This window comes from Saimiri boliviensis, chromosome 17 (assembly GCF_048565385.1).
Source record: "Saimiri boliviensis isolate mSaiBol1 chromosome 17, mSaiBol1.pri, whole genome shotgun sequence".
NCBI lineage: Eukaryota > Metazoa > Chordata > Mammalia > Primates > Cebidae > Saimiri > Saimiri boliviensis.
In genome coordinates this window covers 8,833,095-8,849,434 of record NC_133465.1, presented here as the reverse complement: position 1 = coordinate 8,849,434, position 16,340 = coordinate 8,833,095, and the positions used below count along the sequence as shown (strand labels likewise).

The 16,340-nt window shown below is 44.4% G+C and overlaps 1 protein-coding gene across 4 annotated transcripts in view; it reads right to left on the bottom strand.

The window, feature by feature from the left end:
* NDEL1 (nudE neurodevelopment protein 1 like 1) overlaps positions 1-16,340 on the bottom strand; it is a 57,857-nt gene continuing 41,517 nt past the window's right edge. For 2 of the 4 annotated variants that reach the window (XM_074388163.1, XM_003929225.4), the window contains exons 7-9: positions 13,693-13,784; positions 9,456-9,607; positions 2-2,513 (exon numbers count right to left, since the gene is read on the bottom strand). In XM_074388163.1, coding sequence (XP_074244264.1) covers positions 2,420-2,513; positions 9,456-9,607; positions 13,693-13,784 — 338 coding nt within the window. In that variant the 3' untranslated portion in view covers positions 2-2,419. Of the gene's footprint in view, positions 2,514-6,003; positions 6,039-9,455; positions 9,608-13,692; positions 13,785-16,340 lie in introns of all 4 variants that reach the window. The other 2 variants (XM_003929226.4, XM_074388164.1) reach the window with 2 other exon arrangements.

The window sequence follows — 16,340 nt, the reverse complement described above, 5'->3', positions numbered from 1 at the left end:
AAAAAAAAGTCACTGAAGTTGGCATATAAGCCCCCACTGCTAAATTAGACTAAGAAAATTTTTTAATTTTTAAAGCGGAAGTCTCCTCCCAAAGGGTCCAGAAATAAGCCCAATGGTACACTGCTACTGTTCCAGGGACATGGCCCAGACTCTTCTAGACCCAGAGCAGTGGATGACTCGTGGGCTCCCGTAGCCAGGGCCCTTCCTCCAGCCATCAACTGAGTGACCAGCAACTGGCAGAGCAGTTTGGGTAAGATGAGGCTGGTTAAATGCAAAGGAAGTGAGAAATCATTTGGAGAGCCAGGGACCAGGATTCAGGGCTCCAAACATCATCTATGCTGTAACCAGAGTTAAAGCCCTGCTTGCTGTGTTTTAGTTGGAGTTTCTACATAAATAGAGGTTGGCTTATGTTGAAACCTCTCATTTAATCCAATCCTTCCAATGAGGGTTGGGAAAGAAGCTGGAAGTTGCTGCATATCAACAGGAGGCTTAGGATTGTCCTCTCAGCCACTGCCAGCCTGGCCGGGCACAGCACACACCCCACTGCCAGTGTCCCTGGAGAGGCAGCTCAGGATAAAATCTCCAAGAACAGCAGATATTCCTGTCCATAGATTAATAGAGAATTGTTTGACAATGGATCCTACTTAATAGTTCTTATTCACTCAGGGTTTGATTCACTTAGTTTTCATTTACTTATAGTTTTAAAACTGTAAGATATACTGTTTACGTTGTTATAAGCAAAGTGTCAGAATCTGATGCATTCACATAGACTCCCAGTTTACGCGTTCTTCAATGTGTTTGTTACCTTGCGTCTTGCTACCAAATATCTGGCACCTTCTCTCACTCACTAGCATTAACCTGAGGGGTGAGGAGATGCGCCAGATCGAGGTGACTTCTAATCCCAGAATGACGACATCTGTCATGAATAGCAGCACGGCTGCAGGACCAGCTCCCAGGTCCGCCCCAGTTACTCCGGCACTTCATGACCTTCCACCCTCAACATCCTCTCCTGGTCCTTCCTTCCAGATTTTCACATGGGGCCCAGGCCATTCTCAACCTGCTCCTGGAAACACAGCCAAGCCCAGAAGCCAGCACCAAGAAACAGCATGAGGACGCCCGCTCCACGCAGGAGACCTCTCCAGAGACCGCCTCATCTCTCTCCCACTCCGGCTGCTGCCCGCTGCGCATCCCATGCAGAGCAGCAGTGACACTGGAACCTGGCTTCATGGGCCCCAGCGCTCCTCTCGTGGGATGGCAGAGACTGAAGAAAGCAACAGCAATCCTTTTTTTCTGTGAAATTTATTGTTTCCACATTAAAAGACTGTTTTTGAGGGGAAGTATTTTTTGTAACCACATGATGATCCTATACAGCTGCCCAGAGTAGGACACCATCAGAGTCATTAACATGCCATGTGAGTTCTGAATAAATAAAAGCTACAAAGCCCAAGTTATATACAAATATCTTAGGCAATAATGTTTACAAACCTATGTACAATAAAACAAATGTAAACAGTAAATGCAGCATGAGAGTAATCAAAGGATGCACAGGGACAACCACCATTATCAGTCCGCCCCCAGAGCCGGCGCCAGCCTGCCCTGGAGCCACTCATCCTTCCTAACACAACAGGACGGCCCTTGGAAGAGAAAACAAAAACGCTCTGAAGATGAAGACATTGTTGAACTAAAGAAACGGAAGGCTGGCGAGAGGCTGCCCCGCTCCCTCACCCCGAGTCTGAGGCGCAGGGAGGAGGAGACAGCACAGAGGCTCGGCCTGTGTGTGCCCTGCCCCAGAGGCCCTGCCACGTGGGGCTCAGGCGGGCGTTGTGCTGCTCTGGGAGGTAAGTCCATGGAATGGTAGCTGCTGAAGTAAAATCAGAAGGTGCAGAAAACATTCCCTAATTCAGTAACCTTCCTGACTCTTGGCCAGAAACAGGCCCAAACTGTGAGGGGCGGAGTGGGGGACACATGATCATGAGCACTGGAGATGCCTGGGTGGGAGCTCCGGAGGGCACACACTGACCTGATTTGGGGAGAACTTCTAGAAGATTTGCAATGTCCTAAACACAACTAAATCCTATCAGTACAGCAGAGTGGGGACTATGAGGCAGGTGTGATGAATGGGTACTTCTGCATCCAGTGACCAAGTAATACACGTATGTATCACCTTGTGACCCACAAAAGTGCAATCATGTGAAACCAACGGCACTACGGCGAGAAGAGAAAATAGCCAGTATTGATATCGCGCAGAGTCCCGGGGCTGGGCAGGGCCCAGCAGCCGCCACTGCATGCAGCCTGCCCTCTGCCAGCCGTGTGGAGGCAGACGGAGGGGCATGGGGCCGGGCCCAGGCACCAAGGGGTGAGGCGTGGGTGTCCTGGGTTGTTGGAGGAGGGCAGGAGCCCCCACCTGGAGGCTGGGCACTCACACACTGAGAGGCAGCATACCCGGTGCTGACGAGGGGCGCGAGGAGCCCAGACCAGGAGGAGGAGGAGCTGGGTCAAAGCCGTTTACTGCCCTGTGGGAGCAACCAGAGCACAGAAAGGAAGAAAGCGGAAGAGAAAAACCGTCATTTACAATCACTCACACACAACGGGAAATTCATTTGCTTTCTAAAACTACTCGCCCACAGTAGGGTCCTGATGGCCCAGGGGGACTGGCTGCCTGGACAGCACCAGCTCGTTAGAGAACTGAGCCTCAGGAATGCGGGGGAACCAGGACCACATGGCCCTTCTTGGCAACTTCCGCACACCGGCCACTGAAGCCACAGTCCTGATTCTTTCCCCAGAGAGCAGCTCCAAATGCCTGGCAAGAGGGAGCTAGTTAAATAACGGTACAACTAAACAATAAGATATCACACAGCCATTAAAAACACATTCCACGAGTTAACAGCATGGGAAAATATTCAGTATGTAACCCTAAGTTACATACTGAAAAAGAAGGAGGTTACCAAACTGCATATATTCAATAATACAAAAGAAAAAAAAGCAAACAGTAAATATTCTAGATTCTAGACTACAGCCCCTTAGATGTTACTATCTATGTAGCTAAATCTACAATGCAGGAAGGGACATGAGTATATATGAATGTATATATACACACATTACATATGCACACACATATATAAACACACATATACGTACATAGGATCATATATATCATAGAAAAAAATCTAAGAATCATTATTTTTCTTCCCTCTGGGTTGTGAATTTTGTTTACTTTATCCTTTTTTAATCATTTTCCAAATCTCCTACAATGTATTAACACATGAGTATCTTAATAAGGTGGAGAAAAATAACTTTAAAAAATTATTTAGCAGGCAATGCCAGATGAGTAGGCTTTTCAATGCAGACTCGTGTGCAGGCAGCCCAGCCCAACCCACCAGCCTGCAGCCAGGACCCAGCACCCAGAGCCCAGCGATGCAGGGAGCTCCCCAGCGCCCCCCTTTGCCCCCGTGCAGTGCAGCCACAGAAAGCAGCGAGAGAGGGAGGGAGTATGCAGCCTGGAACCTTCCCTCAGGAGCCACTACAGCCCTTCCACCTTGAAAAGCTTCCTAGGAAAACTTGTCCCACTAGCAATTAGGGAGATACAGCCAACTACAACGAGGGGCCACACTGCACCCCATCTGCCCACTACTGCTCCCACCTACTCATCAGAGGGGTCCAGGGAGCTGAATACAGACTCATGGAGAGAGGTTCTCTTTAAAAAAAAAGAAAAAAAGTACCGACACACACTCCCTGCAGAGACAGCTGTTTCATACATGGACAAGGTGAGGGTAACCTCACAGAGAAACAGGCTTGCAGAGACATCAGTCCCTGCCTACCTGGAAGAAACAAAGTTGATATCTAAAGAAACTCAGAGTACACATCTGGCGTTTCAATTCCAACCACGCATACAGAGACCGAGAGCCACAGCACAGGCTCTGCCCATGTCATTTCTCCCTGGTGTACACCGTCCTCCTTCAAGGACAAACAGCCGGATCTCCCCTTTCCTCATCGGGTTAGGAGAGGTCTGATTTTTGACCTTCAACACATTTGAAAGTTTAAACCATGCTTTCCCATTCTCCCAAGGTCACACGCCTGTGCCTCTTCTGGGGCCAAGGCCATATCCTATTTGCCACTGTAGCCCTCATATAATAGGTTCCATCTGTCTGGCTAGTCCCAGAGTCCCTGACACCTGCTTCTCCTAGAAACCTCAGGGATAACCAGGCAGGCCCCACAAATGACCGCAGCTCTCAGCAGCGAACCTCAGATTCCCAGCCTCACAGACCACAGTGGCAGCCTCCAAACTTGGACTGCAGACAGCCCTCGGAACCCAGCAGAAAGGGAGCACCAGTGGATGCCAGGATGAATTTGGCACCCGGGCCACAGAGGTGTGCAAAAGCAGCAACTAGGAGATGGCTCCTCGAGGAGGCTGAGGGCTGAGATTCTGGACTTTTCAGGTGGGACGGACCTTTAAGGAACATGAGGTTCATCCCACTATTACACTGCCAAGGAAACCACAGCAAGAGAAGGTCCAGCCATTAACCTCAGCTCGCCTAGCGAGCCGTCGATGGGGAAGTCGGGCCCAGCTGCCTCCAGATGCCCAGGCCAGCACCCTTTCCTAGTCTCCTGGTCATAGGCACCCAGCAGACCTCAGCGAGCAACCAGCTCAGCACTCCCAAGGAAGCTCGGCTCTGACGGGAAAAGCAAGTGATGCAGCCCAGGCGATAAAGAGAGAACCAGTAGATTTCTGTGTGGACAGAAATGAGTGCTTCACGTGAAGGTGGGTGGAACAGAGAGAGAACGACAATCCACCAGGGTCTCACCTAGCACCTCTCTTGTGAGTCAAGAAGTGGAAAGTTAAAGAACAGAGAAGAAAGCTGGCCTTATAGGTGGGATGACAGGTCTGGTGAGATCCCTTCGGGGACCTGCAAAGTTTTGCCCAAGAAAAAGATTACCAAGAGAAGAGACTCAATATTCAACATACGCAGTTTCAGGGAGCAGCAGGGAGCCCCAGGGCAATGTCCCAGTGGACAACACAGGACTAAAGGAAGAGAGAACGGGCAGACTTGAAGACACAGATCTGGGAATCATATATGGAAAAAAGGTTCCAGAACTATCAAATGCCATGATCTTACCACCAAAGACTAGGTAAGGAGACTGAAATACAGAGACTCCCGGTGAGAAAAGGTGCTAAGGTCAGCTGTAAAATGGCAGTGGAAGAAGTGCAAAGGGGGAGGAACCAAGGCACATTTAGAAGCTGCTCAGAAAGACAATAAATCTAAAGCAACCCAGGTAAAGGATGGAGACATGAAATCTGTCGAAGAAGCAAGGACGAGGGCACTGGAGAGGGCAGGAGGGTGGGCTAGAGCGATCCTGAAAAGCCTGCGGGCAGGCACCGCCACACCTCGACTCTCCCTGTTTAGTGGATGAGTGTGTGCACAGAACAGCTCCAACCTGCTCCAGTCCTCAGCCCAGGCTCTGCAAACTGCAAAGCAGTTCTGAAATGTAAGGGAGATCTTACACACATCCCCGTCTACCATTCCATTTTAACTGGGGACTACACGTGTTGAGCGCAGAGGTAAGGGAGTGCCCATACAGCAAGGCTCCGTCATTGCTGGTGCCTGATTTGAGAAAACAGAAGCAATTGGGTCACAGGAAGAACCTCAGTCCCATGAAGACAGTCAAATGTGATCCCAGGGCCTGACAGTGACCCTATACCCCATCATCAGACTCTGACTTCAACACTGCAGCTCCCTAGCCCACCTCAGGGGTGCCACCTGGTATGCTGCTCCCAGCCACCCCCAGGACCACTGCAACTAATTTGTTCTTGCTTCCCACAGCTGAACTAATAATAACGGCATACAGTCAAGTTCGACAGCTCCTTGAAAGCTCACTGATGGGCTGTAAGTGGGTTAAAGCTGAGTCAGCCCCATGCAGTTAGTAAAACCAGATTGTTAATGTGTCTTCCACCACACACCAGGATTGAGAAAGAATGAAAAGAGCACAGCAAACAAATTCAGTTACCCATGAACAACGTGGGAAATATGACTTTTTCTTGCCTAATAAAAGAAAGGAAAACATATTAAACAGTAATACAAATACTATTTCCACACCATGCCCTAACATCAGTCCACCTACACACAGCCCAAAAGAACTCACACTGGCTACAAAAATAGAGCACATTGCATAAGAAGTAACTACATAAAAGTTATGCAAAGAAAACAATGTTTTTGAGGGAATCCAAGTGACTACGCTACACATGAAACGTGTGTCCTTTTAGATGCTGAGATGAAGGGTTACCACGGCTGAAGGAACAGCTCAGCACCAGGGAAGCGGGCACGGCAGCCCATGTTTCAGGAACTGGCAGAAGTGATCACAGACTAGGCAAAATTCCGAATCCAAAAACCCCTCAAATGACCAGAATTTACAAGAAAAATCTGAATCCCATAAAGCAATATAGCCCAGCTAAGGTATATCGTTTTATGTGAGAAAGCTTCACTGCATCTCAGGTTGTGACGGGGTGGGAAGGTGGAGTGAACACATGGGCACCCACACACGTGCACACGCACACAAACCTACTCTGATTACATCTTTTCCCCAGACAATCCTGCCACAGGCTTCTAGCGGCACCGGTAAGCTCTCACCACAGTGCTACAGACTACCCAGGAGTGAGAGGGAGGGCAGGCAGGTTCCGCAGTGGAGGGCTTTTTGAAATGGGGAGATTTTCTCATGCTGAAACTACAAGCCATGCTTCTCTACTTCTATACAGGCAGACTTTTTTTCTTTTTTTTTTTAACCTGCCAGAGTGTAGAATGGATCCAGGAACTGGGATATCCTGCCCTTCCTTTTGCACCTGATACACAACATCTTGGTTTTTATCTAGTCAACAGGTCGGCAGGAAGAAAGGCCAGAGGTAAAAAGCCAGGCAGGCTAGAAGCCACAATCGAAGCAAAGCAGCAATAAAGTGAAAAAACAGCAAAACCCACGAAAGAGTTATCCTCAGGATACAGCAACTACAAAGCTAACCCGCAACAGGTTAATATTTCAGTGCGTACACACAATCCACTTATCATACCAGGTAAGCACTCGCACAGCAGCCAGCCCACAAAAGCATATTTCTTAATAGAAAAGGCACAGTGTAAAACCAAAACCAAGTCTCTGTAACTGTTCTTATTGGGAAACACAGCACATTTCCAGGTTCAGTTCAAGAAAGAAAGCCTATACTTGATGCTCTTGAGAAACAGGCCTGGTTTCCACTCACACTGAGTCCTCACATCTCCCTGAGAGCAAGTTCACCTCTTGGCAATCCCTGCCCTGGTGCTCTGCATTGGGAGGCAAGTGGCAGGCAGGAGTAGTGACCCTGAACAGACAGTGTCATCCTTCCCCCATCATGACTGTCCTGAGGGCTGCCACACACACAGGCACCTGTCCAACCAATCCATTTATGTTTCATGCCTGCTCTCATGTCATAAGGCACCTGAGGCCCATCAAGAAATATGATTCCAAGGAAAGATTAATAACTACTCTCAGAGAGGTTCATTTTAAGTTGCAGGAAAAAATAATCAGGCACTGTTTCCAAAATTTATGAAGACTTCCCCAAACGTTCTCCATATCATTTGGGGAAAATGGTTATGCTCATGTGAAAACATCCAGCCATTCCATTTACCATTCCAGCATAAAAACAAGGGCTACCACAAGTCTGCCTAAAACTCCTAAGCCTGAGGAAAATCAATTTTATATTTACTCCACCCGAGAAACCCCAATGGTTAGAATAAAGTTCTGATTACAGATCAGCATGGTAGCAATCCCAGGACTTTAGGAGGCTGAAGCAGGAGGATCACTTGAGCCCAGAAATTTGAGAACAGCCTAAGCAACATAGTGAGACCCCATCTCTTAAAAAGACAAAAAATAGGGCCGGGTGCGGTGGCTCAAGCCTGTAATCCCAGCACTTTGGGAGGCCGAGGCAGGTGGATCACGAGGTCAAGAGATCGAGACCATCCTGGTCAACATGGTGAAACCCTGTCTCTACTAAAAATACAAAAAATCAGCTGGGCATGGTGGTGCGTGCCTGTAATCCCAGCTACTCAGGAGGCTGAGGCAGGAGAATTGCCTGAACCCAGGAGGCGGAGGTTGCGGTGAGCCGAGATTGCGCCATTGCACTCCAGCCTCAGTAACAAGAGTAAAACTCCGTCTCAAAAAAAAAAAAAAAGACAAAAAATAAAAAATGTTTAAAAATTTTTTATAAGAATAAAGTTCTAATTTTATTCTTTTTAATAGTGATGATTTACAATGTGCTTTTAATACAAAATCCTTAATGAAATGTATATAATTCATGGTAAAATTCTCTTAAGGGACAGATATCAACCAAAACACTCCACTACAAGGATAAGACCCTTTTCAGAGTGCCCTGTGTGTCCAATCTGGTCCTTTATAAATGTACTATCATTATTGGGGATGGCAGAAAATACCAGCTGCCTTAAGAAACTGTGAACATTTCTAGAGTTGTACCTGCTCTGCTTTCACAGAAAAGCAAGAATTACCTCTATGACTCAAAGCAGAGATAGTGGCAAGGGATCATGGGTGCCTGTTAGCTGTTTCAATAACCACCTTTGGCAACATGGTCAGCATCCCCAGGCCACAGGTCCTAACTAGTGACCTACATTAAGGCAATCATGTAGTATTTAAAAATACATAAGAAAACTGAGGTAGAAAATACACATGACATGAAAAGATAATGGCAATATAAGTCATGATAGGCACAATGCAAAGCAATCTTTAAAGTATAATCCCGTAACTGTGTTAAAACAACTTATGCATAAAAGACGCATAAAAATATGATTTGACATGCCTTGGCATAACTAAGCAATGCAGAAACAGTGTAAAAGCAGGAAACACTGACTTTTTAGTTTATGTACTTCTATAGCAACCCAAATTTTTGCATTAAGGATTATCACTGCTTCAATCTTAGGATAATTTTACTTCAATCTTCAAAAAAGCCTTAACTTTATACAAAAGTTGTATCTCCTAAACTGTATTTGATCCAGTGCCTACATACTTCAAGGTCTTATATTTCTCTAAAATTCTCACAGGGGAGGTCTGTTGCAGAGTTTGCATATATTTAATTGTGATGCTCTCTTGTACCCTTAAAAAATATTTGCAAGCTAGCCAGCCTGTAAGCGCCTGGAGAACAGGGACCTTATCACAGTCACTTGACTCACCAGAGCCTCACACTGCTGCCTTTCAAGAGTCTGCTTCCCAGGACAGAAGCCTCAGATTCAGGGTTCCTGGGGCAACAGACTCCATGGGGACTAGAGGATATCAACAGACTTCATGTCCCCTAAGATTAGAATGATAACAGGCTTCAAGTAGGTAGGTTAGTCAAGCTGAGTTTAGCTTTGCAAGGCTTCATTATGCTCACTTAATAATCTGTAACTTTACTAGTCAAAAAATTATCACTGTAAACATTCAGGACTTACCCTTTGTCGAAGAATGATGTGTGCCCTGATCGAGAGAACTTTGTGCCATTGCCATTCAGCACCCCACAGTTAACATTCCCTGAAATATAGGATTTTCGTGATGCTTGGTCCTTTGCAAAATTCCTGCAAGCTGCTAATTTGGATTCTAAAGCCTACAAAAAAAGAAGGAGGAATGATATGGTTGTCAAAACAGTAGCTGCACATAAAAATTTGCATTTCAAACCATTTCCATTTCAAGCCTCAAAACCTACTCATCTCAGTAGACAATGATGGTTAGTTCAGCCACAATCACCTTGCTAATAAAAAGGGGAATACTTATGTTCCCTTTCTAATGAGCTTAGAATATTTTATTTCTTCGTCTTAGCATTACTGAAGGAAACACACATAATCTTCCCCTTACTGGCACAGGAGGCCCGGCAGATCCCAGGTCTCTTGTCCCTACCCATAGTTGGTTTCTAAAGTGTAGGCTGTTGGTTGCTGTTAGGGGGCAGGGTGCATTTTGGGAGCAAGCACTACTAAAAAACCCAAAAATATCACTTGAGAATTTTTTTAGTGCAGCCAATTCTTTCTCTAAGTTCTTCATTTTTTCTACTGCATGGGAATGGATGAGAGAATTTACAACACTTTACATGAAATTAAAAGCTGTTTTATTTCTCAGAGCACTCTGTAAAATGTTTAACTGATATCCTTTGTTTGCAATTAAATAATTCACCTGCAAATGACACTGGCCCTTCAGCAGTTCCCTCTAAATTGGGCACCCTCGGTTTGTACCTGTCAGCACAACACCTGGCAAGCACCAGGCTCTACTAATAAACAGATGACATGAAGAGATCAGGCGTTTCTCATCTATTTCCACAAGCTCAGGCATCACCAACTCCCTCTTTCCCATAAACACTTTGCCCAAATCAAACCCCTCCTCCTCCAAAAAGAAAAATACCATCCATGGGGGGAAAAAAATGCAATTCATGTCTATTATCCACTACGCTAAAGGACTGGGAATGCAAAGCTAAATTAAGTCCACAGGTAACACACACTTCACTTTGAGAATCCATTCAAACTTCCTCCCCCCACATTCCAATAAGAGCTATTAAGAAACAGCAACGAGGCCAGGCGCGGTGGCTCTAGCCTGTAATCCCAGCACTTTGGGAGGCCAAGGCGGGTGGATCACAAGGTCAAGAGATCGAGACCATCCTGGTCAACATGGTGAAACCCCGTCTCTACTAAAAATACAAAAAAAAGTAGCTGGGCATGGTGGCATATGTCTGTAATCCAAGCTACTCAGGAGGCTGAGGCAGGAGAATTGCCTGAACCCAGGAGGCGGAGGTTGCGGTGAGCCGAGATCGCGCCATTGCACTCCAGCCTGGGTAATAAGAGCAAAACTCCGTTTCAAAAAAAAAAAAAAAAGAAAAGAAACAGCAACGACGGCTGGGCACAGTGGCTCATCCCTGTAATCCCAGCACTTTCGGAGACCAAGGCAGGTGGATCACTTGAGGCCAGGAGTTTGAGACCAGCCAGGCCAACATGGTAAAACCCGGTCTCTACTAAAGAAAAAATTTAAAAATTAGCCAGGTGTAGTGGCATACACCTGTAATCCCAGCTATACACCTGTAATCCCAGCAGGAGGCTGAGGCACAAGAATCGCTTGAACCCAGGAAGCACAGGTTGAGCCTTGATAGCACCACTGCACTCCAGCCTGGGCAACAGAGCAAGAGACTATCTCAAAAAAAGAAACAGCAACAAAAACAGACAAATTTTTTTCTTCTCTTTCTTTCCTATGACAAAAGTACAGTGACCTAATAAAATGACAACAGGAAAAAGAGGTAATGACCTTGTAGGACAGCTCTGAATAGGCATAATTCAACAGTAATTCAGCAGCTTATTAAAACTACACACACACGGTAGAAATTGAGAGCCATTCATTTTCCATATTCAAGACATGTGTTCATTCATTCATTCAAATACATTATTGAGCATCTATCACACAGCAGGCACAAGTTATGTCTGAGACACCAGTGAGGCATCCAAGCACAAGCAAGCAGGTCTTTTCAGGGGAAAAGAGTGGCCTAGAGATTAGGATTTGAAAGATATCCACACCCAGCAGTGGATGAAACCATGGTTGTGATTAAGATCAGAAAATCAAGGACAGAACTCTGAGTAAAACCAATACTGAAAGGATGAGCAGAGGAAGACCCAACAAGATGACTAAGAGGAATGCAAAGAAAGTTGGGAGCAGCCATGAAACAGCATCAGAGAAGCAGAGAAAAGAGGGCATTAAAAAAAAAAAAAGGTCAGTGTTGAATGTTTCAAGTAAAATTAGGACAGAACAGCATCCGTTAGACTGGACAGCACTGAGATCATCAGTGAGCAGTTTCCGTGGCATGAGCAGGACAGAGCCCAGGCTGAAATCTCTGGGGAGTGCACATGCAGTCAAAACGCTAACAATAAATGAAGACATGCTTTCAAGAAGCTTTAAAGTATGTGGTATGTACCATGTAAGTACTACATATATTTATATGGATAACATGTAATACAGAAATACTAAAGTATACATGTATAATACATAACATATAATGTGTAATAAATAAATGTTACACATAAATATTAACACATACCTAGCAAAAGGTAAGATACAGGAGAAATAAAGATTTTAGGGTTGGAAAAAATGAGATCCAAAGCACAGATGGACAAAATTAGCCACGGGCAGGAATTTGTACTTTCACCACTGGGACAAAGAGGAGGAATGGCTACAAATAGAGGTAATAATAGGAGGGTAAAAACAGAAGATGAAAATAGAAATCAAAGGACCTTAAAGCAAATGGCCTTGATTTTCTGTGTGAAGAGGGACTTCCAGTTCAGCAGACAAAGCCATGTAAAGAGGCATAAATGAAATATTCACAGAAGCAAACGAGGGCTGGTGGACAGCAGCAGACCAAAAGTGCTGGTGATTTTTGGAGGTCATCACTTTGATGACTCTTGGAAAACAGATTGTCGGCTGAATGCATAAACCATTCAAGGATGCCTAATTAAACTTTCATGCACCACTTCTGAATAAATTAAAATACTAAAGCAAAACAAACAAGGAACAAAGACAGACAACATGGGGTTGAGGAACAGGCAGAACTAACCCGAGAGTAAAATGAGGAGAAATTCAAGAGCGACAACAATGCAGCGGCCCTAGAAGCACATCAGGGCATCCTGCAGAAAGTATGAGTGAGAAGCTGGAAGACATAAGAGCAAAGACAAGTGCAAGTTTCTTCTACTCAAAAGAAAGAAGGGGAAAATAGAAATGCAGGAAAAGAAAACAGCACACAGGTCAGCTTGATATGAATATTTAAAAACTCAACATGATTTTGAGTAAATTATAGTTAAACAAAATTCTCAAAACACATTTGTTGAGTGGCACGAATATAAAGACCAGAAGTGAAACTGTTCTGGAACACAAGGCTCATACCAAGGAGAAGGCGCTGAAGTTGAGGTGGCCAAGGAACAATAAGGTGGGCAAGACTAAGAGTAGAGAGTGATGCCGTGAGCCAAATGTTAAAGTTCCACAAAACACAAGACAAGGGAATGACCAGGAAGACGGGAGACAGCAGCAAAGACCAGGATGAGGGTGGTAGAACACACAGCAGGCCTTAGACAAAGTATTCTAAACAAGGACAGAGGCATTGTGCTGTTCAAACAGGAATGGGGACAGGAAGAATGCCCTGGGGGGAGCCTCCGAGCTCCGGATACAGGCTTTTCTTCCGGGGCATCATGGAAGTGTCATCTGGACTAGCCTCTGGCTAGTCACTGGATGCTTTTACTTCTCAGCTTCACTACAGCCTTTACTACAGAAAAGTATCCTTTCTTTCTTCCTTCACTTCAAATTAAGAAATAATTCAGCCAGGCACAGTGGCTCACGCCTGTAATCCCAGCACTTTAGGAGGCCAAGGCCGGTGGATCACCTAAGGTCAGGAGCTCAAGAGCAGCCTGACCAACATGGAGAAACCCCATCTCTACTAAAAATACAAAACATTAGCCAGGCATGGTGGCACATGCCTGTAATCCCAGCTAGTTCGGAGGCAGGAGAATCGCTTAAACCTGAGAGGTAGAGGTTGCGGTCAGCCAAGATCGCGCCACTGCACTCCAGACTGGGCAACAAGAGTGAAACTCCACCTCAAAAAAAAAAAAAAAGAAAAAAGAAATAATTCAATACCTTGTCAGTGGGAACACCTAGTGATCAATAATTGAAACTTACCCCGACTTTGCGTAAGAGATCCCCCACGATATTCAGTGCTGATATCCTAGCAGAAGGAGTTAGTGGACTGGTACCAAAACCATTTGGTATAGCTAGAGAAAAATAAGAGATGAGTGATTACACTTGCATTTCCCTTTACACTTGGGTTTGGCTGCTGAGATTACAAAGTAGTGTAACACTCCACACAATATCAACAAACTACTTCCAACTATGAATAAAGTCTAGATACCACAGCAGGTTTAACCACTCTCCAATTGGTGAACATTTACATTATGTCAAATTTTTCACCATTACAAATAATGCTACAAGGACATACTTTTACACATCTAGACAAATATTTCTGGAAAAGAGATTCCTAAAAATAGAACTGCTAGGTCAGAGCATATGCCCATTTTTTTCACCTTAATGCTCTCTAAAAAGCCTGTACCAGTATCAGCAATCTATGTGGTGGTACCCTCAATAAGATCAGATATTTTCTTTTTTTTTTTTTTTGCCAATTTGATAGTCATGTTTAGTTTCTATTTCCATAACTAGTCACTTGAATCTCTTCCAAAAATCAGCTGCTTAGTCTTTGTATGTTTTTTCTACTGGTTTGCTGGGAGGCTGAGGTAGGAGAATCGCTTGAACCCAGGAGGCAGAGGTTGCAAGTGAGCCAAGGTCGTACCACTGAACTCTAGCCTAGGCAACAAGAGCAAAAATCCATCTCAAAAAAAAAAAAAAAAAAAAGAAAGAAACAAACAAACATTGTAAATAGTAAGATACAATTAGAGACAGACTACTTCAGAAAGATCAGCTCTAAGATCTCACGGATTTCTCTGATCACCTGCTGCTCCTTGCAATTCTGTGCTTTCTTGCAACGAAATTGCAGTGATCTAGTACACAGCAGCTTTTAGGTTAGCCAGTGAAAATTTACGCTATCGGTTCCAGCCTAAAAACATATCTATTAAGCAAATATTACTGCCATAGGGTTGCCATATCTCAGACTGTGCCAGAGCAGGCTCCATGTCCCGTTGACTCCCCAAGTCCGTGAATAAAAACTCTAACAGGCTATTAAAAAATACATGCACCACCTGTGGGTGTCACCGCAACTGACGCTTTTAACTATTCTGATTAGTCCTCAACTAAAGGATTTTCAGATCTGCATAATTCTAATTAGTAACATAATAGCAAACTTTGTTAGCCCTCAGATGTAATTGTGAAATCTTCAAATACACAAGCAGCTATTCTGAAAAACCAATAATGAGGGCTCCTGATGACTGCTGTAATCTATTGCCTGCCCTTTGTCCTCAACAGTAAAGATGGCATACTAGTGCAATTAGTAACACCTTACGACCATATAGCACCTTCACATACCTTATCTGATGTCACCTGGTAACAAGGCAAAGGCAAGTTAAATTAGCTACTCAAGAGCTACTAAGCACTTGAAACGCAGTTAATGTGAACAAGAAACTGAATTTTGTATTTCATTTAGAGTAATACAAATTTAGGCCAAGGCGGGTGGATCACAAGGTCAAGAAATTGAGACCATCCTGACCAACATGGTGAAACCCCATTACAAAAACTAGCTGGGCATGGTGGTGCGCGCCTGTAGTTGCAGCTACTCAGGAGGCTGAGGCAGGAGAATTGCTTGAACCTGGGAGGCGGAGGTTGCAGTGAGCCAAGATCACGCCACTGCACTCCAGCCTGGCACCTAGTGACACAGCGAGAATCTGTCTTAAAAAATAATAATAATAAATACAGTCACATGGGCTAGTGACTACTTTATTGAGTAGCACAGGCACAGCTCACTGTACTAATTGCCCACACAGCATTTTGAAAGATAGAACCCTATAATTGAAAAAGGGGTGGGATGACAGCTTCTAATATAGGGTGAAAAAAAGCATGGGGGGACAAGAGTAGCTGAAACATGAACTGTGAGCTGCAAAATCTAAACAAATCTCAATTGAGAGCTTTGGGATTCCATTTTAAGGTTCTATCTAGTGGCTAAGTGGTTTTTCTGCTTATTTGGATTTTTAAAAACACACTGGCTGATGGCCACATGACTATTTTGTATATGCCAATCATCAATTACTCTGAAAGATGCCTTTGAAAATGGCAGCTCCTGAAGCATGTAACAAAATGAGCATGTCCATCCAAGCCGGTACATGAGTCTGAAAGATAACTTAATGATTCTCTGTACATTCTATGTAGAAAAGCCTCAGGTCTCCCATAAAATGCAAAGTGGCAAAAGGAAGAAATAAGACTGTGTTTAAATATGATCCCCAAATTTATATGTGACAAAGAGATGTGCACAAACACAAACACACAATTTAAAAAAAGACTCCAAATGTTAATGGTGGGTGTCTGTAAGTGATAACATGATTTTTATTTTCTTTTTCGTGTGTTTTTAAAATTTTCTACCTAAACATACTGCTATTATCAAAAAATCTATTGCTGTAATCAAAAAATAAACTTTCCTTAAAAACCTTTAACTTTTAAAAATCTCATCTTAAATGTAGCCATCATTTCACTGTTTCCTATGCATGAGTGGCCCAGGAAGGCAATTCCTTCTTCTGTTTCACATAGACTAGACTTCACCAACTTTTAAACTAAAATTACTCTTTAAACCTTAGCAACCCACTTCAGCAACGAACTCCCTTAAGCTGATA